Source organism: Podarcis gaigeae (assembly GCF_964106915.1).
Source record: "Podarcis gaigeae genome assembly, chromosome: 4".
Classification (NCBI taxonomy): domain Eukaryota; kingdom Metazoa; phylum Chordata; class Lepidosauria; order Squamata; family Lacertidae; genus Podarcis; species Podarcis gaigeae.
Window position 1 is genome coordinate 67,345,302 of NC_139677.1, and position 27,589 is coordinate 67,372,890.

The 27,589-nt window shown below is 37.9% G+C and overlaps 1 protein-coding gene across 7 annotated transcripts in view; it reads left to right on the forward strand.

The window, feature by feature from the left end:
* The window catches only part of DCAF6 (DDB1 and CUL4 associated factor 6), a 47,687-nt gene extending 21,911 nt beyond the window's left edge, over window positions 1–25,776 (forward strand). For 5 of the 7 annotated variants that reach the window (XM_083736371.1, XM_083736367.1, XM_083736366.1 and 2 more), the window contains 11 exons: window positions 583–825; window positions 6,548–6,715; window positions 11,391–11,502; window positions 13,703–13,818; window positions 18,166–18,249; window positions 18,468–18,786; window positions 20,550–20,688; window positions 23,541–23,697; window positions 24,112–24,200; window positions 24,675–24,780; window positions 25,339–25,776. In XM_083736371.1, the coding sequence (XP_083592497.1) occupies window positions 583–825; window positions 6,548–6,715; window positions 11,391–11,502; window positions 13,703–13,818; window positions 18,166–18,249; window positions 18,468–18,786; window positions 20,550–20,688; window positions 23,541–23,697; window positions 24,112–24,200; window positions 24,675–24,780; window positions 25,339–25,403 (1,598 nt within the window). In that variant the 3' untranslated portion in view covers window positions 25,404–25,776. The remainder of the gene's footprint in view (window positions 1–582; window positions 826–6,547; window positions 6,716–11,390; window positions 11,503–13,702; window positions 13,819–18,165; window positions 18,250–18,467; window positions 18,787–20,549; window positions 20,689–23,540; window positions 23,698–24,111; window positions 24,201–24,674; window positions 24,781–25,338) is intronic. The other 2 variants (XM_083736368.1, XM_083736369.1) reach the window with 1 other exon arrangement.
* Window positions 25,777–27,589: the final 1,813 nt, after the last annotated feature.

The window sequence follows — 27,589 nt, forward strand, 5'->3', positions numbered from 1 at the left end:
ATGAAATTAAGATTTATTTTTTGATGCAGTGTGTATCACTTTACACTTGTTTATATTGAATTCCATTTGCCATTTTACTGCCCATTCACTCAATTTGGAGAGATCCTTTGGAGTTTATCATAATATTTTTGGTTTTAAACACTGAAGTATTGGGTACCATCAGCAAACTTTGTTATCTTACTGCTTACCCCTTATTCGAAGTAATTTATAAATAAGTTAAAAGGTACAGGTCTGAAGTGGGAGGACTCTACTTTCTACATCATCCTTTGGGAGACTATCCTATTATTCCTGCTCTCTGCTTTGAGTGATTTGACCCTCCTGATGTTCCCTTTCAACTTTAGTTTTTACCAATCCCCTAATTTTGGGGAAGTTTCCTCTTTTGAAGTCAAATGTGGTTTGTGTTGGATTTTCTTGGCAATTGTACATTTACATATATGTAAGTTCAATAGCAGTATGCTCAGTGTTTCCAGTTGGTTTAATGTAGAGTTGAAAGTGTACTGTGCTGAAGATATTCTTTGTTTCAAATGTGACATGGTATGAGAGTCCTCTTTTGAAAAATAAAGTTGCTGTTTTTCTTTAAAGGTGGCAGCAGTAGATCAGAAGTCTCTGCTGCTGGCAGTGTCTTAGCAAGTGCTGAAACAGAGGCCACAATGGAAGTAGATGGTCCTGAACAGCTGCAATCATCATCATCTACAGTGTCAGCTCAAGCTCCCTCAACATCTTCCTCAACTGAAAGCCCCCCATCTACTTCCTTGCTATCCTCTCCTGATAACGAACAAAGGCCATCTTTGGAGACCCCTGCACCTCCTACACTCCATCAGTCTGGTATGTTGGAATTAAAGTTTCCATCTTTGGGCACTTTAAGTATCTCATCTATATAGGTTTGTTGAATGTGTGGAATTATGGAATGTGGATTTATTATACCAATAATCAACTAAGTTGTGTATGTGGTAGTCGAGGAATATGTGCTTCCAGAAAGAAGACACTCAGGTGGAGTGACTAATCATTTAGTGTATAAAGACTACTATTATTTTAAATAGCCCTTCACTCAAAGCTCTGTGATGTTGGAGTTTGGCTGTAACTTGCTACAACACAGTCAGTTATCTGTTGTGATCTGCCTCCCAAATGGCATGAAACAAAATATCTAGTTCTCTGTCATCTATCATCAGGGCTCTGCCCGAGCATTTTAACATTTTTGAATATTACAGGAACCTTTCCTGAATTGCATCCTATTTGGTTGACAGTTTCCTCAGCCATCTGGGACTTAACTATTAAATTATTCTGACTATAGTTGCTTTGACTAGAAATAAGACTTTTTTGCACAGGTAATGTATTAAAGCTGAAGTAACTCCATTTTATAACTTAAACTAGCAAGACTAGAAACTTTGGGTGGGCTCCAGAAATGTGCTCAAGGGCTTGGATTTACCATATCACAAACTGCTTTTGAAAGATTCCTCTTTTTCAAAAGTTGCTTGCTTTGTGGCATTGGGTTACTGTTGAAGAAACATGAGTACAGTGGAACCTCTGGTTATGTACCGTCCTCCTTACGAATGCTTCGGGTAATGAGCTCTGCTAACCTGGAAGTAGGTCTCCTGGTAGCGAACCTTGCCCTGGGATGCGAGCAGAAGTCACGTGCCGGTGGCACAGCAGCAGTGGGAGGCCCCATTAGCGAAAGTGTGCCTCATGTTAAGAATGGTTTCGGGTTAAGAATGGACCTCCAGAATGAATTACGTTCGTAACCGGAGGTACCACTGTATAAAGACTCCTTTGACACATGCGGCTAATTGTGCTGTTCTTTGGGTTCTTGATCACTGCAGTTTGCACAGTTATGTTAGGTAAACTTTCCAACAATTGTTATCTCTTTAATTGTGGTAAACACACCATAGGCAAAAATTAAACAACACGTACTCATAGAGATTTTGGTTATAATAGCACTTCATTTTGTACCACTTCTGCATCTGTGTTCATGCAGTTTGATACGTTTGCTGCCGTGATATAAATAGAAGGCACTGTCCAGGCCCCCTGCATCTCTTATACATACTTGAATTGGGCTTTTCTACCTATAGATGTGTGCCAACTTGTCTGTGCTCCGATGGCCATATCCTTTAGCAGTTACAGTTTCTCATTTATCAAAAAGCAAGAGCTCACAATAGACCTATTTCCCTTCAGAAATGGAGTGGCATGTGTACAGAATTTGGTAGCTTTGCTATTTGGATTGTTGGGAACTTCTCCTTCCAACATATGCCTTGGCTTCCTTTCTCAGTCTCTCTGTACTGTTGTCAGAATACACTTTTTTCAGACAAAAACCTGCAACTTTACCAAGTACAGTTATAGAGAATGGGAAAGAAATAAGGCTTCTAAAGTAAGTTCTATAGGGAAATGGACTTCAGAACTGCAAGTTTTGCTTCGGAGGACGTACCAAGAGGAATAGTAGTGGAATTATGCTAATTTTGTTAGGCTGCTTCACACTTTACATTCTGTTTTACAATGTCATTCCATTGTTTAATTATATGTTTTAGATTGGTTTAACTGTAAATTGTGTCAATTTGTTGGAAGCCGCTTTCAGGACAGAAAGATGATGTAGGCTTTTCTATCTTATATGCAGTGCAGCACAGTATAAGGGAAGCTGTACAATTGTGTTGGAAAACTACTGTACATGGGGTATTTCTGTACAGAAAAAAAATGTCATGTATGAAGATGCCATAAAATTCAGATATTGAAACCCTTCCACTCCCTGAAGCCCTGTAATTTTCAGGAATGAAACAGAGAGATCAAGTAAAAGTTTTCATTTAATAACCTGGGCAAAGGCTAATTAATGTTACGAGGCCTGTTAAGAGTCATGCTTCATTGTTCCCACATTCCTCAAATATATTGCATCCTTAGTCGCACTGGCATTTTCAAGTCGATCCAATTGCTGGCTACTGCTCAACTAAGTGCCTCCTCCATGAGAGGTCTGGAGGGTGGCAACATGAGAATGGACCTTTTCTGCTCCCTGTTAGTGGAATTCTCTTCTCAGGGAGGTTTGCCTGGTGCCTTCATTAATATCTTCAGGCACCAGGTGAAAATGTTTTCTATAACCACATCTTTGGCTGATTAATATTCTATGACCTTTTAAATGTGTTTGTGATACGGGGAAATATTGGTTTGTTTTTGTTTTATTATGTATTTTGTGTTCTCATTTTATATTTTTATGTTATGAACTGCCCCATGATTTTTAGATGAAGGGTAGCATGCAAATTTGATTTCATAACAACAACAACAACAACAACAACAACGATGCTAGTTTTGTGGTTCTTTGAATCCTGACCCTAGGTCTTCAGATCTTTCAGAGGAAAAATGTTTATAAATAAATATGTAAAAAATAATTGCTATAGCAAATGGATTATAGAATTATTTTCTCTTATTTTTACTTTTCTCTCAAACTGCTTTGCATGCTCATGCATAGCAGTCCTTTATGACTTTAAAATAATGCTTGTTCAGCTATAATATGGAGTTACTCCAGATAGTTATCAGATTTGTAAATGTTGAGACTTTTACAAAGTTAAATTACTGTCTGTTGAGAAAATAGCTATTATTCACCTAAGTGAATCTGGTTACAACGTTTGTTCCAGAGGAGTTAGTACGTTTGTGCTATACATTGTGTTTGCTTGTAACATTGAACCATAGTATAATGCTGCATGGATGAGTCTGAACAAACACAAGCAAAGGATTGAACACTCTCCACTTACTTCATACTGCATGGACAAGAATGAATCATTACAAGAGTTAAGTTTTAGGAAATCTCTGCATAGCATTATGTTCAAACCAGAGACATCAACTCTCGCTTGTTTAGTAAGCCAGTTTCATAACCCTTAGTTTGAAGTTGGCTTACTATTGATGTAAGAATTAAGAGACCAAGGGTGTAGATTTTGATATTTAAAATGTCCCAATATTAATTTTATTGAACTTTTGGCTAGAATGTATTCGGCTTGATTTTGTGTGCCTGCATTTTATGATTTCTACGCTGCATTTCTTTCCAATCTGACCCTGAAAATGGCACAAATGATCATGAAGGATGTTTTGTTATATTTGTTTTGAGTTAGCACCAGGGTGAAATCTGGCATCTTCTTGAAAGGTTCCGAGGAAGAGATAGGGACAGGAATGTCAACACTGTCTAGGCCTGATTGCTAAGGAAACAGTGATAATGTAGGACATTTGAGACCCAAATGGCCAGAGCAGTTAGGGACACCCCAAGGTAATTGTGGGGGTGAAGTTAACGGTATGGAGCTAATGCCTCTCATGACCTGTAACCTTTCTTGTTGTATGTAGAAGGTTGTTTTGGAATGTTTTGATGTTTATAACTCTTTGTGTGCTGTGCCTATGAAACCCTTGTTCCGATGCTCCTTGTGGCAGACCTTCTTCTTAAGTGGCTAGAACAACCACGTTAAGTTGAGCTCTGTCCTATTGCAATAGTATCTAATAAAGTCTAGGTCCCTAACTGGATCTGCTGGAGCTTGCTGTAATTCACTTGGTTCCATGTTTTGTTTAAAAGCTGTTCCCTTACCTGGGTAGTGAACAAGTGGTGTAGAAATAAATTCTTACCACACTGTGAAACTGACCAGAGTTTGGTTTAAAGCAGGACCTATGGTTCAAATGCATAGCAGAGCAGAGATTCCTTAAAAGTAAAACTAAACTCTGACAATGTCCTCCTGTCAGACAAGAAGGGGTATGAGGGGAACACAAAAATGTTTTCCTTAGGCTCATTCATGTAGTGCTGAACTATGTTTTATTGTTGCTTGTGAGCTAAGCTGCTGTCTCTGGCAGAGTTGCTATGTGAACCAGGTAATGCAACTCAACAGAGAGAATACAGTTTCTACTTAGCTTATTCCATTTGCAGATGCATTACTGTCATGACTTTCCTTTTCCCATGCTATGCATTATGGGTGTGTGCATGCATGTTTCTTGAGATGCTTTATTCTCTCATGAAAAATCAAATCATCCAAACAATTAGATCACAATAATAGTAATATTGTATTTTACTGTGTTGTGGCTGTTACAGCCAAACTTTTCTTTAGGCTAAATAGTCTAAACAAGTTAAGTATTAAAACCAGTTTAAAATTAATTTCCTATCATTACAGCTTAAATGATCTGTTACTCAGAGACCATTAGAGTTCTGTAAGCTTGGTTACGAAACAGACTGATCTAATTAATAGTAAATATGCAAATATATCTATATGCCTACATTAAGTCAAACACAAGCTGATCTTCCCTACCTATGAAAATATTATTAAAATCAGTAATTTTAAAGGGGAACTCTCTATTTTTTCTCCACCTGTTCTTGTAGTTCCTGTTCTTATCCATTTTTAATCTGTTGACCATTTCAGCAGAGTTATCCCTTTCAGCAAAAATGCTGCTGCTTCTTTTTTGTAGACTTTGGTAACCACAAGTTTCTCACTTCTCAAAGAATCATTTCGAAACATTGGGCTGCATCAAATAGTGCCTTTGCCTTATTGGAAAACACTTCTGCTTACATAAGTTAGGGTACCCGATTTTTGCTGACTGCTCCCTTGGTGAGGAGGACCCTTCTAAGTGCTGAGAAGGGAGGAGAATCTGCCAGAATCAAGTGCCCCAGCTTATGTGAGCAGAAGTGCTTTCCAATAATTTCTCCAATATTTGTCTGCCTTTGAAACACTTTATACATTATTTTCCCCCTATGCTTGGATAGTCTTCATGTAATTTTTTAAAATGTATTGTAACATGTGTAGAATAACACAAGGGGAGATTTGACTGCTGATCTATGCAGAAGTTGTCCATTCTGAGTATCTGCATTATGAAAAAAATGATGTCACTCTTGCCCTTATTACAATATACACAAATCTTTCCACATCAAGCTTCTCTCTCTGTATTGGGGAAAAAAATAAAACCTCCCTCATGCAAAAGTATGAGATAAGTTTCTTATTTCAGTGCTGTATTGGTCTTAAGGTTACTTCCCAGTCTCAGCTGTGTTTTATCACATACCTTCTCTATTTGCTACAAAAAAATTACTCATAAATAGGGAACATGTGGCTGCATTACTTAGGAAAATTTTGTATTAGGATTTAAAAACAGAATCTGGTGGGAAGAGTCACTTTTTAAGAACTGTGCTAGTCACGCTTCAGTTCTCTCTTCTTCCTAATACCATGATGTGTAATGCAAAAGAAAACTTTTAAGAGAAAGTGTCATCTATTGCACAAAGGATACTCTAGGAAAGTTCCATATGTATGTGTTTCATATCATCATGCTTTTTTGGTACATTATTCTTTACTTAAATGGCTAAATAATTGGGTAATAGTTGGAGACAATGAAGCATGAATAATGAGCTTCATAATTCCTATAATTTAGGAAGGAAATAACCAATAAAACACATTTTATTTTCCTTCTGAATATTAGTAGTTTGCTTTTAAACAAAACGTTTGCTACTTTTATTTCTCTACTCAATATCTATTACCTCGCTCTTTAGTCTTTATGTTCTTTTTATCCTATGTTCTATGCCTGTTTCTTTTTACACCCTTTTTTTCCTGTCTGTCAGAATTAATGGCGCCTGAGTTAGCTATACTCCGTAGGGGCCTGCAGCGGCTGAGGCTTAAGAAGGCTGAACAGCAGAGACAGCGAGAGCTAGCTGAGGGTTCAGCACAACAGTCCTCCAGCTCTGATCAGTCTTCCCCTAAGGGATCCCCACAGGACCCTCAGCCTACAGGTTGTCATTTGTCAAGGTTTATTAAGCAGCTGGTGTAGTTACATAGTTTGTGCTGCTATTGTTTGCTGAGATGCTTCCCCTCAAGAACAAGAGAGTGAATGCAGTTGCTTCTTGCGTGTTCTTGGCATTTGGTGGTGTTCATTCATCACAGTGCTCCAAAGTAACTAATACTTGGCTGAATATCTCCTTACTTCTGTAACAATTTTGTTAAGTATAGTTCCTGTTTGAATAATATCTGATCCATAAGATCGACTGCTTCACTATGCAAAGTTGTAGAGTTAAGGGCTTCCCATTCCAGCCTGATGCACTGAAAGAAAACTAACCCTAGCACTCACCAATGTTTAACTTTGGTTTCAAATCCCATGCTTTGTCCTCCTCACAAACCTGAAATGAAGTGGCATTTTAAGCAGCTCTTTCACATCAGCTAGGAGAAAGAGGCCCCTTTTCAGATGAAGTTATTTTAATTTCTATAGACTCTTGTTTGGGCCTTTTTGAATTTTGCTTTGGGTGCTAAAATGACCTTAGCTGAAAATAATTTTGCCATATTTATGTGTGGGAATGATGCATCTTGGCTTCCTGTTACCCTTGGCTGTGACACATACCTCAGTTTAGGATAGATGACATCATTGTAGAACAGGGTGACTTCCATTTTGAGGGGTATCAACCATATTCCTGATCAAAGTTATGCTTCCCCCAGTCAAACTGCATTGCCACAATACTTGCTAATTGGTAAACTGTTAAAATGCTGATGCATGGCAAAGGGAAGTTTCTCTGTTCTGTTCCTCATAATTTCTACTTTTTTTAGTAGCTGGTGGTAAACATTTTAAATAGACACATTAAGGGATCATGAGGCATAATTGTTTGTAATGAACTTGAGAAGTAAAACTCCACTTGATCTTTATAAACGTTCACATCAAAAACAAAGAGATCTGGTTCATACTCTGCCTCTGCATGTAGATTTTATATGTGTAGAAACAAGTTTTGGCTCTTCCTGTCTTATACCATATGTAGAAGCTGAAGTTTAAAAGGCTAAATGCTTGAAATTATCATAAGTAGACCCACTTCATGCAACTGTGTGCTACAAAATGGCTATGGGCAGATTATGTAGATTTATATGCAACATGTGTAAATTTTTATGTAGCTGAAAGATTTTAACACATTTAGGCTTGATGGTGAAACATTTGTGATCTTAAAGCTTGCTGCACACCCCACTGAGCCTTATACCTACACACTAGGAATATATGCAAGTAGTTAGGTGATATGTTTTCAAGTGTATGTACTCAGAAGTAAGACACATTGAATTCTGGGGGATTGGCTTCCCTGAAAGTTCATACAGGATTGCTGCTTTATTGCCTTACATTGGAATTATTTTGAATAATTTGTTCTCAGTTCTTTGTATGTGTGATCTTAACTTTATCACTCCCTCACTTATACAGGTTTGTAGTTGAGGTGAATTTAATATATTTGACTAAAACTGATTGTAAATCACATTTTCTCTCTCAAATCACTGGTCTACCTGAGATTGGATTACTTGTGCGATGTCCTATTGTAGAAGAAATATAGATACATTTTGGAGATGTTTGATTAGAGTAATTCATACTTGGATCCTATGATTTTGGAAATGGAAGTACAGTCATCAGTTTTCTCTCTATAGATTTGGGAGCTGATTAGTGCAAGTTGCAACTATGCAGGTTTTGCTGACTTGCAGATTGATAAGGTAGCAATGCAACTTATGTTACACTGCATTGCAATTCTGTGAACGGTATATACTCACCATCACTTACATGTACTCGGTACCAGGAGTGCCAACTTGGCCCCATGACCATTGGTGCCCGGGGCTGTGGATGCCATGCAGCATGCATGGCCCTGGCATGGAAATTTGTGGGTGCCTGGCCCCTTCATGGGGAATTTTTTGGGTGCTCAGGCACCCAGGGCCCCAGGAGCTGGCACCTGTGCTCAGTACTTTTGGTCTTATAGGACATGGTTTTGCAAAAAGAGAGACAAAGCTTCTGGTGCAAATCACAAGCAGTGGACCAGAGCTACCATTGCAAAACTACTTCCAATTACATTACAATGTACAGTCATACCTTGGAAGTCAAATGGAATCCATTCTGGAAGTCCGTTCAACTTCCAAAATGTTTTGAAACCAAAGCGCAGCTTCTGATTGGCTGCAGGAAGCTTCTGCAGTCAATTGGAAGCCCCATAAGCCCCGTTGGACGTTCGGCTTCCAAAAACAGTTCGCAAACCGGAACAGTAAATTCTAGGTTTGCAATGTTCAGGAGCCAAAACGTTTGAGAACTAAGCTGTTCGAAAACCAAGATACGACTGTATTGGTGCAGAAGATAAAGCCCAGCTTAGAGAATTGCCTTCGAGCAATGATACCAACAAGACTGGGTTCTGTGTGGCAACCTCAAGTCTTCTATTGGCATCATGTCAGGAGCTTTACTAAGACAGAAGAGGCTTCCTTTCTTTGCAGAGCTGCACGTCCTAAAATTATAGATTGGGTTGTGTTGTCCAGTGATAGTTACTGTGTGTGTGTGTTTGTGTGTGATCACTAAAACTTTCAGCTATGTTATATATGTTTCAGGAGTTGGTTGTGATTGCTTCTGGTGTCTTGTTTGTAATATTATGTACTATATAAGTTCAGGCATCTGTAGTCAACCATCTTCCACCCTACATATTTTTCTCCTGTGCACCCCCCCATTTTTTGGCCTTTTCATCATTTTTGCTTATCTTGCACCAGAGAAGAAAACTCCTTATTGAAAATAGGTTTTTAATTTGTCCCCAATTGCTCTTGAGCTTTAAAAATCTGTTTTTCCTCAGGGAAAACTGAAAGGTAATAACACACTGTTACTAACAATCTTACTAATAAGAAAATGAAAACAGAGTCTATGCTTCTGCTATTATTCATGTAAAGGTTGTTAAGAATGTTTTAAGTTTACACACTTACATGAGATTAAGTTCCATTGAATTTACTACTGAATAGTGATGCCTTCGGTAGTGCTACAAAACTCTTGTTAAAAAAAAATGCTTGTTTGGTTATTCAAAATTACACAAGGCTGAATGACGCAGTTATAGGAAAACCTTTGTTGTGTTTTCTAGTTATAAGAACCAGCAAAATTAAGCAATTAAAAGAGTGGGAACATTGTGCTGAAATCTAATGTTTTAAGACTTCATAGAGAGACAAAGGCACAGGCAGGTTGTTCAGGCAGGCAGCAAGGTGCAGAAATACAGGGTGGAGCCTGACAGCAGCAACAATTTCTAATTAAAGAGCAATAGATGGCAAGGTTACCAAAGCACTCAGGGCCAAACTAGAAGTGTATTATTGAAGGGTTTTTTACCAGCAAGAGTTCATAGGAGAGAAAATGTCATGTTCCAGAGTCCTATCCCATTTCCATTTCCATCTTGATTTCACTTCCTATTTGGAAATCCCTTCCTTCCTTGCCTCATTTTCATCAATTCCTCTCTGGTTTGCCTAAAAAGTTTTATAGTAATAATTATAATTAGTATTTATTGGATTTCTATACCTCTCTTTATTTGAGGATCACAGGGTGGTTTACAATATAAAAAGACAAAAATATGTAACATAGTAACAAACAAAAACAATAACTCCATAGATTTGTAATTAGGGTCTGGCAGAAGAGGAATGTTTTTGTTACTTATCTTTAGGCACCAAGCAAAAATATTATATATAATATAATAAAAACACATATAATAGGTAGCACAAGATCTTTTTGTTTTATATAATTTATATCCTGCATCTTCAGTTCAAACTAATTAATATATCCTAGGTGGCAAGTACCAATATATTAAAACTAATTTAACATTTCTAAAATCCAATGAAGCAGCAGTAACAGTGAAAACAGCAACATCATAGGAAGCTATTTTAAAAGATTTGAAAAAATAAAAATGTCAGAAAGACATGAAAGTAAAAGAACCAGATGAGCCTCCTGGGGAGAGTATTTCACAATAGGGGCACTACATATGAAAATATAATTTCCACAATTGCCACATGATTAGCATATAGAGCAGGGCCTCCAATGACAGTTTTAATGAAAAGGCAGTCACATGTATTTCACATACCTGGTCCTAAGACATGCTGTTCCTTTAAAAAAAAGTTTTGTTTGCTGCAGCTGTCTTTCAGAAAACATTCATATTTTTTATACTTTGAATAGAAACTATTTCCAGAAACGTACCAAACCCAACTTTCAAAGAAGAATTTTTAATTATCCATTATACCTAGTACCATCCCATGGAGCAGCTAAAAAAAAAAGTTTTTCCTTCTTTGGATATTCAGCTAATTTGCAGTTCTTGTTCAGGATTCTGGTTGAAAATGGTTAAACACATTTACTGGAAACATTACTGATTTGTAATATTTAGACATTAGTCATTTACAATAGATAAGGCTCTGCGTAGATGGCATAACTTTGATTCAGCAGAAATGTTACATATATTTCTAAATCTTTGTTTTCCACTTCACCTTATTGCTGTTGTGTTTGGACTTTTCCCCATGAGTTACAAGGTGATCATACCTAATACGTAAGCGTTTAACTTTGAACAAGCTCCGAAGCTCTACTTTTAATGAAGCTATTACTAAAATAAACAGAATTGCCCTCAGAATTATGATATCTTTACATATGTGGTATGTTCACACTTACTAACACTTTGTTTTCAGATGATGAAAAGGCAAGTCCACATCCTGGAACAAGTGAACCTGTTTTAAGTTTACATTATAGTACAGAAGGAACAACTACAAGCACAATAAAATTAGACTTCACTGATGAATGGTAAGATTGCACTACTTTTCCCAATTTTAGCTATGACTTCAGTTGTAGCATTTTGGGGTGATCAATGGGCCATTGAAATCAATGGGCTGTATTCAATACTGTCCATGTGCAAGCAGAACAGACTTCCACTTGTGGTGGGACTTTGCCTTCCTTGTCTTCACTGCACAAATCTGTTCTGGAATGGTGGAGGACCTTCTAGAGAAGATGGGGGAGTTTAAGGGGCCATGTGGGGAGGGAAGGAAGGTGATGTGAAGTCTGCTTGCTCAACACTGGATACTGCCCAATGGATTTAAGTTGTATTTTGGTTTACTCTATGGTTAACATTAGATCTCACACTTGAACTTTTTCATTTAATAGCTTTTATATGCTACACTGCCAGAATAACTTCATTCAGAAAAAGTGCTGAGTTAGACCAGAGGAATATTGTGTTAGGCTAGATGCAAGTTTTAGGAATTGTATGAAAAATACATTTATTTCATACACCCAAGCTTTACATGGTGCTTTCAGTATTTTAAAATCATTTTGAAAAGTCTTTCAAGCATTATTTCATTACATTTACTGGGATAGTAAATCGTACTAGAGATCATTTCCACCCCTGGGATTACACATAAAACACTTTTCAGTCTTACTATATGAATTGAATATCAAATTTAGCAGAGTGGGGTACGATAATTGCAGTAATAAAACAAAAGCAGGTGAAACAATAAATAACAATATTAAAACACAGAGAGCAGCTTATTCTATTATTATAACAGAGCAGAGTTGAGAATTCAAATATGCCTGAAAAATAGCAAAGTGTTAACCTGGTGGTAAAATTGATCTTAAGTTGGCACCACATGGACCTCAGAGGGAGGGAGTTCCATAGTCGGAGAACCACTGCAGAGAAGGTGCTCTCCTGTGTCATTGCATAATTTCCAAACGTGAGGTGCTGAGCAGGGCATCCCTGGAAGGGCTTAATGCCTGTGCAGGAAGACATTGAGAGAGTGGTACTGTCAAGTCAGGACAGTTACATGGCTCCAGTGAGCTATTCCACTCAACAGCCTAGCAAGCAGCAATCTATAGTAGCTGCAGCTTCCAGGTAATCTTCAAGGGCAGCCCCAAGTATTACAGTTACCCAAGTGGGTATCCAGTTTTTATAGCATAGTATATGAAGAAGAAAGCATTATGCACCAGATAGTATAATGGTCATGACCCACACAGCAGTAATAATCAATACAATATTTTGTTACAGAGCAAAAAGAAACACTATTTTGGTTATAGATATTTATAATTGCTTCAGTACTAGTATGTATACACGAACTCTTGTTATTTCTGAACTACAATGAAAATTACAAGCAGCTTTTTCCAAATGAGAATTGAAAGAGTGTGTGTGTTTGTGTGTGTGTGTGTGTGTGTGTGTGTGTGTGTGTATATGTATGGGGAAGACATCTTAAAGCAGCATAGATTACATACATATTTAGATTTCCTATATTATAATTAATGGTATATAAAATATCAAACTAAATTGATGAAAATCAATATTGTATATTTAGATATATTGTACTGCTTCTACAATACTCAATGTAAAGCACAAACTATTTCAATTAATGGTTTCTTATCTTTGCTTTTCGTTGTTAGTTTTTCCATGTCCATATTTTATTGTCATTCCTTCATGAAGCATATTGTATACAACCTCCAGTTTTTTCCATATAATACTCTAACAGCCATAGCCATTCAAGATGCTAGTTTTTAATGTCCTTTAGAAATAAACACATCCATATAATTTTAAAGGTAATAAAGAGGATCTAGAGGGATTGCATATCGTAATATGCTTTCTGTAATCTTCTTAATAAGTCTCCAGTAAATTTTTCTCTGCAACATTCTCAGCAAAAGAAGTTTGCTTCCTTTTCACGCTGTCAGTATTTTTTTGGGTAGTTCTTCTTACTATTACTATTATTATAACAGGGTTAATATACCATCTTGTCATTACCATATAACAGTTCTTTCTGACTGCTGTCTTTAGTAAAATTTTATGGTGCTTATTACAGAGTATTTCCCATATCTCCATAGCAATATATATTTCCTTATTTTATAATATTATTTAACTAGCTCATACTTCAATAATACGAGTAAATGGTTTTTATTCTGGGAATATATTTGAAGGGCAGGCTATAAATATCTAAAATAAATACATGCGTCTGTTGAATGTTCTTGTTGCTAGGAGCAGTACAGCTTCAAGTTCCAGAGGGAGTGGAAATTACAGCAAACCTGAAGGTCAGGAAGAATCCCTGAGAACTCAGAGTTCAGAGACACCAATATTAGAGAGTTCAGAATCAAGTAAGATGTGAATTTGTTGCCTTTATAGCAATGATACAGCCACCATATATACACACATATACATACACTTTTTTGAAAGATAAAAAGTAATGTGTATATAATTGTAAGGGCACAGGATAAAATAAAACTTGAAAAACCGGGGGGAGAAAATGGAAAGTGGGGGAGGGGGCGAATAACACCTATATACAAAAAACCAAAAACTAAAAGAGAACTTATAAACATTACAAGATTTGTTATTGTAGTTAACCTACATTTAACCTAATGCAGTGTTTATAGAAATGAATTCCAAATATTGTTAAATTTGTCCATGGCAAGTCTACATTTATATGTGATTTGTTCATGTGCTGCAAGTTTGCACATATCTTCTATCAATTTGTCAAGAGATGATATAGCTATATCATTCTTGTTCCTGTTTAAGTTTATCAAATCCACAACCAGCCTGATATTATCTGTGGCTTGTCTTCTCTTTTTAGAGCCTATTTGGTCATTTTTAATAATAGTTGGTATTACTGTTTGCAGCCTACTTGCCAATATTGCCATTAAAATGTTTGTATCAATATTAATCAGAGAAATTGGGCATTGGTTGGTGCTTTGGAATAACAGTAATGTACCGTATTTTTCGCCCTATAGGACACACTTTTCCCCCTCCAAAAATGAAGGGGAAATGTCTGTGCGTCCTATGGGGCGAATGCAGGCTTTCGCTGAAGCCTGGAGAGCGAGAGGGGTCCGTGCGCACCGGCCCCACAAGTGCCTGGGTGGGAAATAATTTTTTTTTCTTTATTTCCCCCCCAAAAAACTAGGTGTGTCCTATGGGACGGAGCGTCCTATGGGGCGAAAAATATGGTATGCCTGATTAGCTCAATAATGTTGAGCTAATTCCTTCTCTGAATATATCATCATATAATTGAAATAACCTAGGTGCCTAGAGATCAATGTATGTTTTGTACCATTCCACTAGGAATCTGTCTAGGCTTGGTGCTTTACTGTTTTCCATGTTTGAGATTATTCTCAAACATAATCTCAGTTTCTGATATTAGGGACATTAATAATTGTTTTTGCATAGATTCTGAACCAGGTAATTTTATTTTTTTAAAAAAACCTTCTCCATCACCTCTTCCAATATACCTCTTTCTGTTGGAGCTATATACACGTCATCTAATTCACTTCTAATTTGTGAGACTATTAACCTTTCTTTCTTTTGCTTAAATCAATTTGCTAGAATTCTACCCCCCTTTCACCTGTTTCCCAATACTTTTTGTCCCATATACATAAGCATTATATCTACTTGTTTTGATAATGTATTACATAGCTCAAATTTCTTTCTTATTTTACTACGCAGATTATCAGTTGAGTTATTAACTATTAATGGCCACAAATCTTTTAATTCCTCTTTCATTTTCCCCCCTTAACTATTTCTAAGGTTTTTATGTGATGCACATGCTATAATTCAGCCTCTAATACAAGCTTTGTATGCTTTCCATTCATACATCCTAGCGGTCAAAGTCTTGGCCTTTAAGTCAAAGAATTGTTTAGTCTCAGTCTTCATTTTTTTTTTTCAAAATCTGACTGGTCAAATTTATGGGTTTGACCTGAATATTCAATGCAGAACTTTGCCAGGAATTGAATATAGTTTTTCAAGCTTTTTACCCTAGCAAGGGCTTTCACTTTAGCAGATTTAGAGCATGCCTTAATCACCTCCTTAGAAAAATCTGGAAAAAGAGAAAGATTAAATAGCCACCTTTATATCATTGTATGCCTGTGCTTACTTTATTTCAAATCATTACACTCCTGGTTTATTTGTACTATTTTTATGGATATATTGTTATTGCTTGTATTTTTATCCTTTTGTAAATCACTTTGGGATTTCCTTTGGCTATGGGTGAGGAAAGCTATGAAAAATCTAAGTAAATTAAACATTTGTACATATACTATGAACAAAACAAGGTTTTCAATCTGATTTTTGGGGAGTTCGGAGCACAGGAGGTAAGTGTAACATCCATGCTGTGATTCACAGAGCTCTGTAGGATGATTCTGCTAGCCCACATATCACAATACGATACTTAAACTATGCTCAGTTTCAGAAGTAGTGTGCGGTGTGGCATGTCGGGGTTGCTGTTTGAGAAAAACAACACAAACACACCATTAGGCTCATGAAAGAAGTTTCACAGTTCTTTGTACATTGACTTTAGTATTATGTTGTAAATCCAGAGCCCTGCATAAAACAATACAGTTATCATTTAAAATATAAAATTAACCTAATATTAAACTATTTATATGAATATATATGTTATATGAATTGTTAAATTCTTAATGTCCATGATAAGTATTCAATATTAGTAAGATAAAAGAATCTCAAAAATAAACAAGCCTTGTAAAATGGGTTGCTGCAAAAGATTATGGAGTCATCTCTAATAAGCTTGTGAATGTTAGATATTAGTAAGTGATTCTTGAGTCACTTTTATTGTTCCAGTTGAACATAAATAATACTCATTCACAAAACATTCTAATCTATTTTGATTAACATAAGTACCGTATTTTTCCTTCTATAACACGCAGATTTTTTCTTCTAAAAAGGAAGGGGAAATGTCTGTGCGTGTTATAGAGCGAATGTGTGGTCCCTGGAGCTGAAATATCATGCAAAAATCAAATCGCGGCGCTGCACGCTGCACGGAGAAGCGAAACCTGAAAAGAGGAAGCGGCTGCTTTCCTGCATTCTGCCTCAGGGTCTTACTGCCCAGCCTCCTCTGTTTCGTTGCTGTGTTTGCTGAAACGGAACAAAGAGCAGGGAAAGCCCCTCCCCTCCAGGCAAGCTCCGTTGCTGCTGGGGGAGAGGGAGAGAGAGGGGGGAAGGGAGAGAGAGGGGGGGAGGGAGAGGGGGGAGGGAGGGAGAGAGAGAGAGAGAGGGGAGGGAGGGAGGGAGGGAGGGAGAGAGAGGGAGGGAGGGAGAGAGAGAGAAAGAGAGAGAGAGATGGCTGGCTTGGGTGGGGGGAAACTTTTGCCTTTCTTTCCTCCCTCCCGTTAAATCCCTCTCCTGCATTCTTAGCCAGCTGCTTCTCTGCACACCCCTCTAATGTCCCTTCTTTGTTTTTCCTTCGCTCCCCACTTAAAATGTGGTTACAAAGCATGGATCCTCAGGATCTTTGCATTGGGTCACCCCAAATTCACCATCAGATCACATAGCATGTCCATGGCTACAGCCTGCACCAAAAAAATCACGCACCCACTGTTGCCTGGGGCTGCAATGGTGCAAAAATGTGGTTAAAAAGCATGGATCCACAGGAATTCTCAGGATTTTGGCATTGGGTCACCCCAAATTCACCATCAGATCACATAGCATGTCCATGGCTACAGCCTGCCCCCCAAAAATCACGCACCCACTGTTGCCTGGGGCTGCAATGGTGCAAAAATGTGGTTAAAAACCATGGATCCACATGGATCCTCAGGATCTTTGCATTGGGTCAGCCCAAATTCACCATCAGAGCACATAGCATGTCCATGGCTACAGCCTGCCCCCCAAAAATCACGCACCCACTGTTGCCTGGGGCTGCAATGGTGCAAAAACGTGGTTACAAACCATGGATGCACAGGAATTCTCAGGATTTTGGCATTGGGTCACCCCAAATTCACCATCAGATCACATAGCTTGTCCATGGCTACAGCCTGCCCCCCAAAAATCACGCACCCACTGTTGCCTGGGGCTGCAATGGTGCAAAAATGTGGTTAAAAACCATGGATCCACATGGATCCTCAGGATCTTTGCATTGGGTCAGCCCAAATTCACCATCAGAGCACATAGCATGTCCATGGCTACAGCCTGCCCCCCAAAAATCACGCACCCACTGTTGCCTGGGGCTGCAATGGTGCAAAAACGTGGTTACAAACCATGGATGCACAGGAATTCTCAGGATTTTTGCATTGGGTCAGCCCAAATTCACCATCAGATCACATGTCTGTGGCCACAGCATGAAGCACAAAAATGATACATCCACTGTTTCATTCAGAATGTTTTTTCCCTTGTTTTCCTCCTCTAAAAACGATGTGCGTGTTATGGTCAGGTGCGTGTTATAGAGCGAAAAATACGGTATGTAGAATCTACAGCTAGAGATATAGATGGAATCAGAAAGCCAGTTTATTTTTTCAGTAGTACACATTGCAGCAGTGCCTGACTTACTGTATATTTTTAATATTTTTTCAGTGCATCATTTTTGTCAGTTTTCATTACTTTCCATGCAAGCTATACAATACTTTAGAAGGCTTATGATAGTGACAACAGTATATAATAGCTAATTTCAGAAATTGCTAGTAGCCCATTTGCACTATTTATATAATTTAAATACTGAATTCCAGGAATTCCTGAAGACTCACATGGGGAAAGTACAAATGTTGAAGAATTGACACCTACAAGTGAAAATGTTGGAACACCACATTCAGGTATGTAAAATGGTAACATATGCATACTTTACCCAAAAGCTGTAAATTGTTAAAGCAAACTCAAGCTCTCTTCTCCCCGCACCATTGAAATACTTATATCTCCAGGGCAGCTTATAGCTATTTATTTTTTCTACTTTAGGTTTTAATAATGTTGTCAAAGATAATTCAAAATGTTTTTATTGTGGTAACTGATAAAATGCCATTGTTTGTTCTATCAGATAATGATGTGTCTGACCAACTGGAAAGTAGTATGGAACTAGAAAATGATTCTCATCTTGACATAACCTGCCAGACACCAGGTGAAGGTTTATCAAGAAAAGACACAGAAGAGCAAGGAAGTGTGAGTCAACAAAGTACAGAGTCCACTGCCAACTCAAATAATACAAATCATGAACCTCAATCCCAACCAGATTCCTCAGGGCTTGCTTCTCATGAAGAATCATCTATGAGAAGTTCTGCTTTCCAAGAAACTGATGATAGTGATGATGACCCTGTTCTGATACCAGGAGCCCGGTTTCGTGGAGGAGTAGGCCATAGGTTAGTATTGTGGTGCGCTCTCCCCTCCTAAAGACAGTTCTGTTGAAGTAAAAAATGGGAAATCATGCAGCAGAATCATTCAGACCTCTTAAAAGTTATGCTGTCAACATGCATTCATGATAGGCATGAAGGATTAGCCCTCATTTCACCACGGGATTTGACTTGGTCTACTTGGATATTAAAATTCTACCTCCGTGTGTTGTCTCTTTATATTTTCAGTTGGATTTGCATAATTGTCTATGTATTGTAGCACATCGTGTGATCCTTCAATGACCTGGACTCTCATACCGAAGGCAACTATCCTATACACATTTACCTGGGGTTAAATTTCAGTGGACTCAGCAGGACTTACTTCTCAGTACACATATATAAGATTGTGCTGCAGGAGTTCATGGTCCCATGTGTTTTATTTATATGCCATGTCTGCATAACAGGCATATATAAAGAGGTTCACTTAGTCACTTTTTCATGCACATAGAAGTCTCTTTCCTTGTACTTAACAGAGCTTGATTGTCTTCCAGAGACCTGGAAAACATTCTGGTTGTATTTGTTTTTAGTGACTAGTAGAAAATTGATATAAAATTGTTTGCTTTTTCTCTGAGGAGCTTGACACAGTGCTTATGGTGTCTTCACCATTTTATCTTCACAACAACCTTGTGAGGCTGGGCTGAGTTTGTGTAGCTGCCCGAGGTCACTTAGCGTGCTTCATGAGTGAATGGGGATGGTTAAATTGGACATGGAGCACTGTACAGTTTCTTAGCAATATTATATACATGATTTTTATCTGAATGACTTCAGCTGTTATTCCTTTCACTAGATATATAAGAGGAACAGCAGTAGGTGGTAGAATATTGAGGTAATTCAGAATTACCATCCCATGTAGAATTATGATTACTTCCTTCACTGGTATGGTATCTAACCACCTTTTGTACTGGTTACTATATAAGTTTTAAATCTATTGGATTTCATATAGAGAGGGTAACAGTGGAGAGTAATTTTAGTTGTATGTTGTGCCCCCCCCAATAAAGGTAATTGCTGTGTGAAAGGTTTAACAAGTTTATTAACCTCTTTAGTGTGTTCATTAAAGATGAATGCCGTGTAAAAATATACAGCAGAACTAAGCCCAAGTAGTTCTCTTTTGTTAAACACATATTGTATTTTTCATGTGTCATGCCTTACGTGATTTGTTGATTAACATAATATCTAGTTACTGTGAACCATGGGAGGGGAACACTGTTCTTGTGCTCATGTTCTGCTTGCTGGTTTCCCATAGGCATCTGGTTGGCCAGTATGAGTACAGAATGCTTAACTTGATGGGCCATTGGCCTGATCCAGCAGGCTATTATTGTGTTCTTATGTTAAAATGATTATATTGCTTGAATGCATCTGTTGGCTAATTGACAGCTTCTGCTTCAAATGCTGTCAATGGGCGACCTGCTGGTGGTGCTTATAAAATCCTCAACTTCATTATTGGCACTGAGTATAATACTCAAAAGAAAACTTGCACAGGCTGCATTTGCATGCTCAAGCTCTGCTGTCCTCCCTCTTTTTGTTGTTTGAGAGTAAAAGCAAATGTTTAATAATGTATCAAAAGGCAAAGGTTGTTTTATATGGGCTAGTGGTTTAACGCTCTAGGCACAATTAGCCTGTTTAAATCCCATTGAGGTTATTGGGATCTAAACAACCAAACTCTGAACAGGACTGCAAACCAGGTTATTATGTAGCTTTCTGACAATGATGGCCTTTCTGTTCATAATCCATAGACGATCTGCTGTAGCTCGCATTCAGGAGCTCTTCAGAAGAAGGAAAGAGAGAAAAGAGATGGAGGAATTGGAAACACTGAATATTAGACGGCCTTTAATAAAAATGGTTTACAAAGGTCATCGAAACTCCCGGACAATGGTACATAGTTTATTGCTAAATTTATAATTTGGTTTGCTCTAAATATGTGTTATACTAACCTATATTAGAAGAGAGCTTATAATAAAAATTAAGATATATGCACATCATAATACAGTTATGGTTACTCAAGAACCTTTGCAAAGTCTTAGTCCGGAGCACTGTATGCCTGGTCAACATTATGAAATAACTTTGAATTTAAAATAAAAGTAACTCTCTCCCCTGATGTTATAATGGACTTGCATGGGTTTGGCTTCTTCATTCACTCGAAGGCAGGAACAGAATCGCCTCGGAAGAAACCTCAGACAATTTTGCCCCTGTTTTCCTGAAGTAGCAAGTTACATTTTTGCCCCTGCTGGGGGCAGTTGCCTAAGACATATTTTCTCTCTCCTTTTTTGCTTCTTCATATCTCAGGCTTGTATTTTGAATCTGTGTTGTATTGCTGTGTGTTTATGGTGTCTAGGACTCTTGTCTGTTCCCTTGGTGCCCTGGACTGTTTGAGTGTGTGAAGCTTCATTTCCCTGTGTTTCTCACGGGTGTTTCCTTGCAATTGATTTTGTGATGATTTTCACTGCAATTTATTTGTTCAGTGATATCCCCCGACATGTAATTTTCTCAGTAATGACTATAATTCTTGAGGAGGGCCAAGTAATAAATGTGACATTATTGGCAGTGTGAGCCACCAGAGGGCGCCCAGTGACCCTCCAACTTCTTTCATGGATTAGGTGAGCTAGGAAGGATCTGTCAGAGGAGGAAGGCACCTTGTTGTTGGCATCTGTCTGTCTTGAGAAACAATGGAGTGTGCCTCCAACGGTGATGTCAAACTGTTGCGTTAGGCTGGGCAGTGTCCTGGGCTGCCCAGACAACAGAACCCCCCTCTTGGCTTCACTGGTGTCCAAAGGAAAGGAAAGCAATACATTTGGCATAAGCTTGGCTTCAGGAGTTGCTGGAAGGCATACAAGGTGCCATCCAACCGTCTTAGGGACACCACTCTGGATTTGTGGAGGGTTTTCTCCTTAGCCTTTTCTTTTCCCAAAGATATCTCACAATGCAGCAGAGGTTTAGGATCAGAGTTTTCCTTCTCTTTGATGGGCTACCTTCCCAGACTGACAGGCCCCATATTCCCCTCACTTCCCTCTACAGCACATGCAGAAACTGCCTTCTTTACCATTAGACCCACTATTGGTCTCATCTGCTCAATCAGTTGGAGCCTGTCTTTGCATGCAGGGGAGGTCCCTAACTCACTGAGGGTGCAAGAGACCTATTGGCTACCCTCTTCTAGGGTACCCTCAGGTGACCAGTCGAAGCCGTTCCCAAGGTGTGACTGCTGTTGCATGCTGACAGCTTCTTGGAGCCACAGGTGAGAGCTGAGTGCAGGGTGGGGACCAAAGGTGACTACTTCAGAAGGAGCATGACATTTACTCCACTACCTGAAGAATCAACATTATCAACTGTGATTCAAGTTCTGGGAATAAGTTTGTAGGGCTTGAGCCCTCCCCACCACAATCAATGCGATCAGTCTTCAGTACTGCTTCTCAGCAGTCAGCCCCTGTGCAGCTGTGAATAAAAATCAGCAGTGATTCTTTAATGATGTCGCAAAAAATAAAAGGGAAGCTGATTCAGCAGCCCTTATTAACCTTTCTTCTGAAACTTTTGTTAGGTGGAAAGCTATTTAGTCATGAAGCTTTAAAAGGTGTGTTGGCGGAGTTCAAAGAAAAAGGCCATGCCTCTGAAGGCTATGTTTACCCAATTACCACCACTGCCACTATTTTTGTTCCCCAAGGTCTTTTGAAAATGGTAGGGATTTTCAGTCTGCCCCTGCTGCCTGGAACAGATCCAGGTTCTAGTCCTGAGGTCAGTGGCAGCAATCTTATGCATTTATGTCAGGTTGCTGCCCTGCCACATTTAGAGAATTTGGAGATGTTGTTGTTATGTTGGTGTTTTGTGCAGTGGTACCTCGGGTTACGAACTTAATTTGTTCCAGAGGTCCGTTCTTAACCCGAAACCATTCGTAACTTGAGGCATGTTTTGCTAATGGGGCCTCCCACTGCCGTCAGCACGCAATTTCCATTCTCATCCTGGAGCAAAAGTTCTCAACCCGAGGTACTACTTCTGGGTTAGTGGAGCTTGTAACCCGAAGTGTTTGTAACCCGAGGTACCACTGTACTTTGTTTCTAGGTCTCTTAGTTTGGCAAGAATGTAATCGGTCACTTCAGGGTAACAGAGACAAAAGACTTCCTTTGAGGCAACTGTATTCCTGCCTTTGAGTGTTTGGAGCGGCAGTCTTAATTGAGTCCACTATAACATCACATAGAAATATGTTTCCAGCTAAACCAACAGTCCTTTCTATTTAGGGTCTCTTCTAAATAGATGCTTTAAACATTGTATAGGTATATATATTGTATGTAGTACGTATATTAGCTATAGGTACTATGTAGGGCCTTGGGGCACCTTTTAAATGGATAGTATCATTTGAAACAAACTATTTATTATTTTTTAAAAAACATCATTATTTAAAAGTAATGGGCACAGTTCTGCCCTTGCTAAGATAAATCAACCCACAGTTTAAGTTGGCTTATTTCAGTTTGCCTGCATTAAAACTTAATGCTAAATTGCTGTTTGTTAAAGATGGAAGCAATTGCGCATAGCCATGTCAGGAAAGGAAAGGAGAGGAGAGGAGAGGAGAGGAGTTGTGAAGTCTGAGGCATGTTCATATGACACTGAACCATAGTTTAGTGTTGTGTATGAATACAGCCTGTATACAACTTTGAAAGTGAATTAGAATGTCTCGCAGCTGTGCATACTAACCATAATGAAATGTTTTGTCCCCCCCCCCAATTTTTTTTTCTATACAGATAAAAGAAGCCAATTTTTGGGGTTCTAACTTTGTTATGAGTGGTTCAGATTGTGGCCATATCTTCATCTGGGATCGGCATACTGCTGAGCACTTAATGCTGCTGGAAGCAGATAACCACGTGGTGAACTGTCTGCAGCCACATCCATTTGACCCAAGTAAGATTGTTTTTCTCTCTATAATTTACAGGCATATGCATAGCTTGTAGGGAAGCCCTTGAAAACACTTGGCTTCATCCATGTTCTACCAAAATGATAGGTTATTTTACATAGTTTGCAGTCTGAAGGACCTTAGCTAATTTGTGAAGTGGATACTAATGAGAGATCTTGTCTTAAAGTTATCCTCATAGTCTGTTTCAGATCATTGCCTACATGTTGCAAATTATGCACATGTGAATGCTCCCTAGGCAATAGAAGTTCTAAGTGGAACATAAGAGTGAATTTAAAAGTGAAACCCTTATAAGAAATTGGGACAAGGCGGGGGGTTGCAACAAAGTGTGCTAATTACCAAATATTATTTGTATTTGCAAATGTAAAATAATGGCTACTTAATACATTATTAAATTGTTTTAGTTCTAGCCTCATCAGGTATTGATTATGATATAAAAATCTGGTCCCCGCTAGAAGAATCCAAAATTTTTAATCGGAAACTTGCTGACGAGGTAAGATGATATTCTGCAGCAACACTCCTCTTTCCAGAATTTTCTTCCCTGACAATATTGATGTTGCTTGTTAATACTTTCTGTGCACCACTAATACCAATTTGTAACTTAGAAGAAAACAATAATTTCATAGATGTATTGCCATAAAAAGACCAGTTCACAGTGGGAGATGTGTCATTGTTTTTGGAACATGGAACTAGATTCTATGGTACATGCAACATGGCTCGAAACGTAGTAAATTCTGTTACAGAAGTGAACTGATCGTGAATAGCCTCAAATTGGTAAAGAGTTGTGTGCACCAGTGAAACATATATTGGGTAAAGAGAAGTCTTTGGTAAATACTGATACAGTGTTTATGCCAGATGCTCATATAATAGTGGCACATAAATATACACAACAAGCCTTATTTTCTAAATCTGCTCTGTTAAATTCTTGCTCAGTGACTATTTCACTTCCTCTTTACCTCTACCCTAGGTTATAACTCGAAATGAATTAATGTTGGAAGAAACCAGAAACACAATCACTGTTCCAGCTTCTTTTATGCTAAGGATGTTGGCATCTTTGAACCATATAAGAGCAGGTAGGAAAATTCTACAGACACTTTTTTACTGAATGAATTGATTTATTACGGTCACAGACCAGAAATCACTTTTGACTAGATTTCTTATGTGAGGTGTTTCATTTCAACTAGTTGCCATTTTGGGGCCAGACGGCTCAAAAGTTGTATTTTTCAATACAACTTTTTGGTTCCTGAAATTCGTTCTGATTGTGCAGATAAAATATCATGGATAGACTTCTAAAGGATGTGTTGTCAGTGTGTGAAAACAGGCAAGATCCAAAGATCCCCAGGTGGTGGAGACATCAGGCACCATCCTGATGCCTGGGCATCTTCACTTGGTCACAAGTGGAAAATTATCTGAATCATAATTTTTAGCAGCTATTTATATTTTTTCCCCTAGTGTGTTTCCATCATATTTGTAAAAGGGAGTATATATGTTCAGTATACCTTAAGCATTTCTACTTCATTCATCACTAGACCCTGGACAGTGGTTGAACAAAATGTCATTTTGTTTTCTGAATTGGAACAATGGCTTTCAAATTGCTTCAGTTATTTAACAATTACTCCCATATTTTACAGACCGGCTGGAAGGAGACAGGTCTGAAGGATCTGGCCAAGAGAATGAAAATGAAGATGAAGAGTAATTGGCTCTTCTCTGAAAGCACCTAGACGTCATGAAATTTGTATAAGTCATGAATTATATTTTTCCTTACAAAGCTTTAGTGCAATTTTAAGGTTTTGCTTTTGAGTAACCTAACGTTTTGATTTTGAATGAATGTGTGCATGACTTGCAAAAGTGTGCAAGTAAAATAAGCAAAATATTTTTAAAATGTTTTGCAGTGTATGAGGGGTGCTAGAAAATGCGAAGTGCAATATTTTCCCTTAACTTGCAAACATGGGAGCTTGGATCAGTGTTTTAAAATAACTTACCTTATAGTGAAAACATTGGTTCAAATAAATTTCTATACCTGCTATTTGCATGTTTGTTGCTTTCTATTAAAAGATGTGGTTGTTTTACATTTGTGTTTGTCTTTTTCTGACCACTATGTGAGGAAATCAACACTGACTACAGAAATTCTCTACTGACTACAGAAATTTCAGTCTCCACCCATCCCCACAGAAATCCTATTGGGGTTTGTAGACTTACATAACTTGTAAGTTGACTAGAAACTTATTCTACCTTCTTAAAAGACATTTAAGTAAGAACTTTTATTTTATGTGCTAAAGTTTATATGTTTCATTTTAGGAGTGTGTGACTATATAGTTTCTGAATTGCTTTGGAAACTCTGATGAAAAGCAGCTTGTCACACAGCACAGAAGACTGCTTTTGCAATACTTGACTGTGTGCACAGATCCAGCCATGTAGCCTTCTGGATCAAAGTCTGTTGGAAAAAATGGGCTATATTGATGGTACTGTATCTTAATGCTAATAATAAGGCAGTGAGTGATGATAAGAATAAGACTAATAATAATAATAATAATAATAATATATACCCCACCCATCTGGCTGGGTTTCCTCCTACCTAATTCCCAATTAAAACCACTTAAGTGTTTTTGCAAAATTTACTTATTTCTGAATAGTAGCTATTGAAAATGGAGACTACTGTAGATTACCTAAGAGTTACTATCCAGCCACCTTAATTCTGTACATCTACCATTAATTTGTGCAGTTTTCAGTCTAAAAAGCTGTCCTAAAATCCTACATCTTAGAGCAAGTTACCACAGCAACTTCTGTTCATCATCTTAGAAAAACTTCATTTTCTGACTATGATGTTGCTAAAATTTTATAACAAGGGCTATCATCTGATTAATAGCAATAAAGTGGTACTTGGTTATCAAACTTAATCCATTCCAGTCCGTTCCAAAACCAAAGTGTTCCAAAACCAAGGCACGCTTTCCCCATAGAAAGGAATGCAAAATGGATTAATCTGTTCCAGACTTTTAAAAACAACCCCTAAAACAGCAATTTAACATGAATTTTACTACCTAACGAGACCATTGATCCATAAAATGAAAGCAATAATCAATGTACTGTACTATAAAATAAATAAGACAGTATTGTAGATAATTAAAATTTATTTTTTTTCTTCTGTTTGGATGGGGGGTGGGAGAGGGGCTTTTATCCATTTCCACAGTTGTACAATTGATCAATCAGTAGCTGAACTGGATTCCTCACAGTCACAAAAACAAATTAACCGAAAAAGCCCCCAAAACAAAAATAAAATAAATAGCAAAAACAAAAGTGCCAAACTTAATCCCTTCCGGAAGTCTGTTTGACTTCTGAAATGTTTGAAAACCAAGTTTCAGCTTCTGATTGGTGCAGGTGCCCTGGAAACAATAGCCGACAGCCGCATCAGATGTTCGACTTCCAAAAAATGTTTGAAAACCGGAACACTTCTGGGTTTTTGGCGTTTGAGAACCAAGGCGTTTGAGAACCTGGGTACCACTGTAGATGAATCATATCAATTTTAGTCAATTAGTGTTCAGGTAAAAAATAAGTAGCTCTGAAGAAGTATACTTTTAATGTATTTTTAATCTTTTGTTGGAAGGTGCCCAGAGTGGCTGGGGAAAAACCAGCCAGATAGGGGGGGTATAAATAATAAATTATTATTATAAATTATTATTATTACTTTGATTATATATCTTACAACAGGCACCATCTTAGAATAGGTGTTCCTTCCTAGGGGAGAATAGGGAATTCATTTTTTAAGATGGTGTTTGCCATCTACAGTTTTGTTAGTACTTTTATTAAATCAGGATCATCAGATTAGTTAGTTTTGTTTTAATAGGTGACACCTTTTAAATCAATAATATTTAAAAATACATCTAC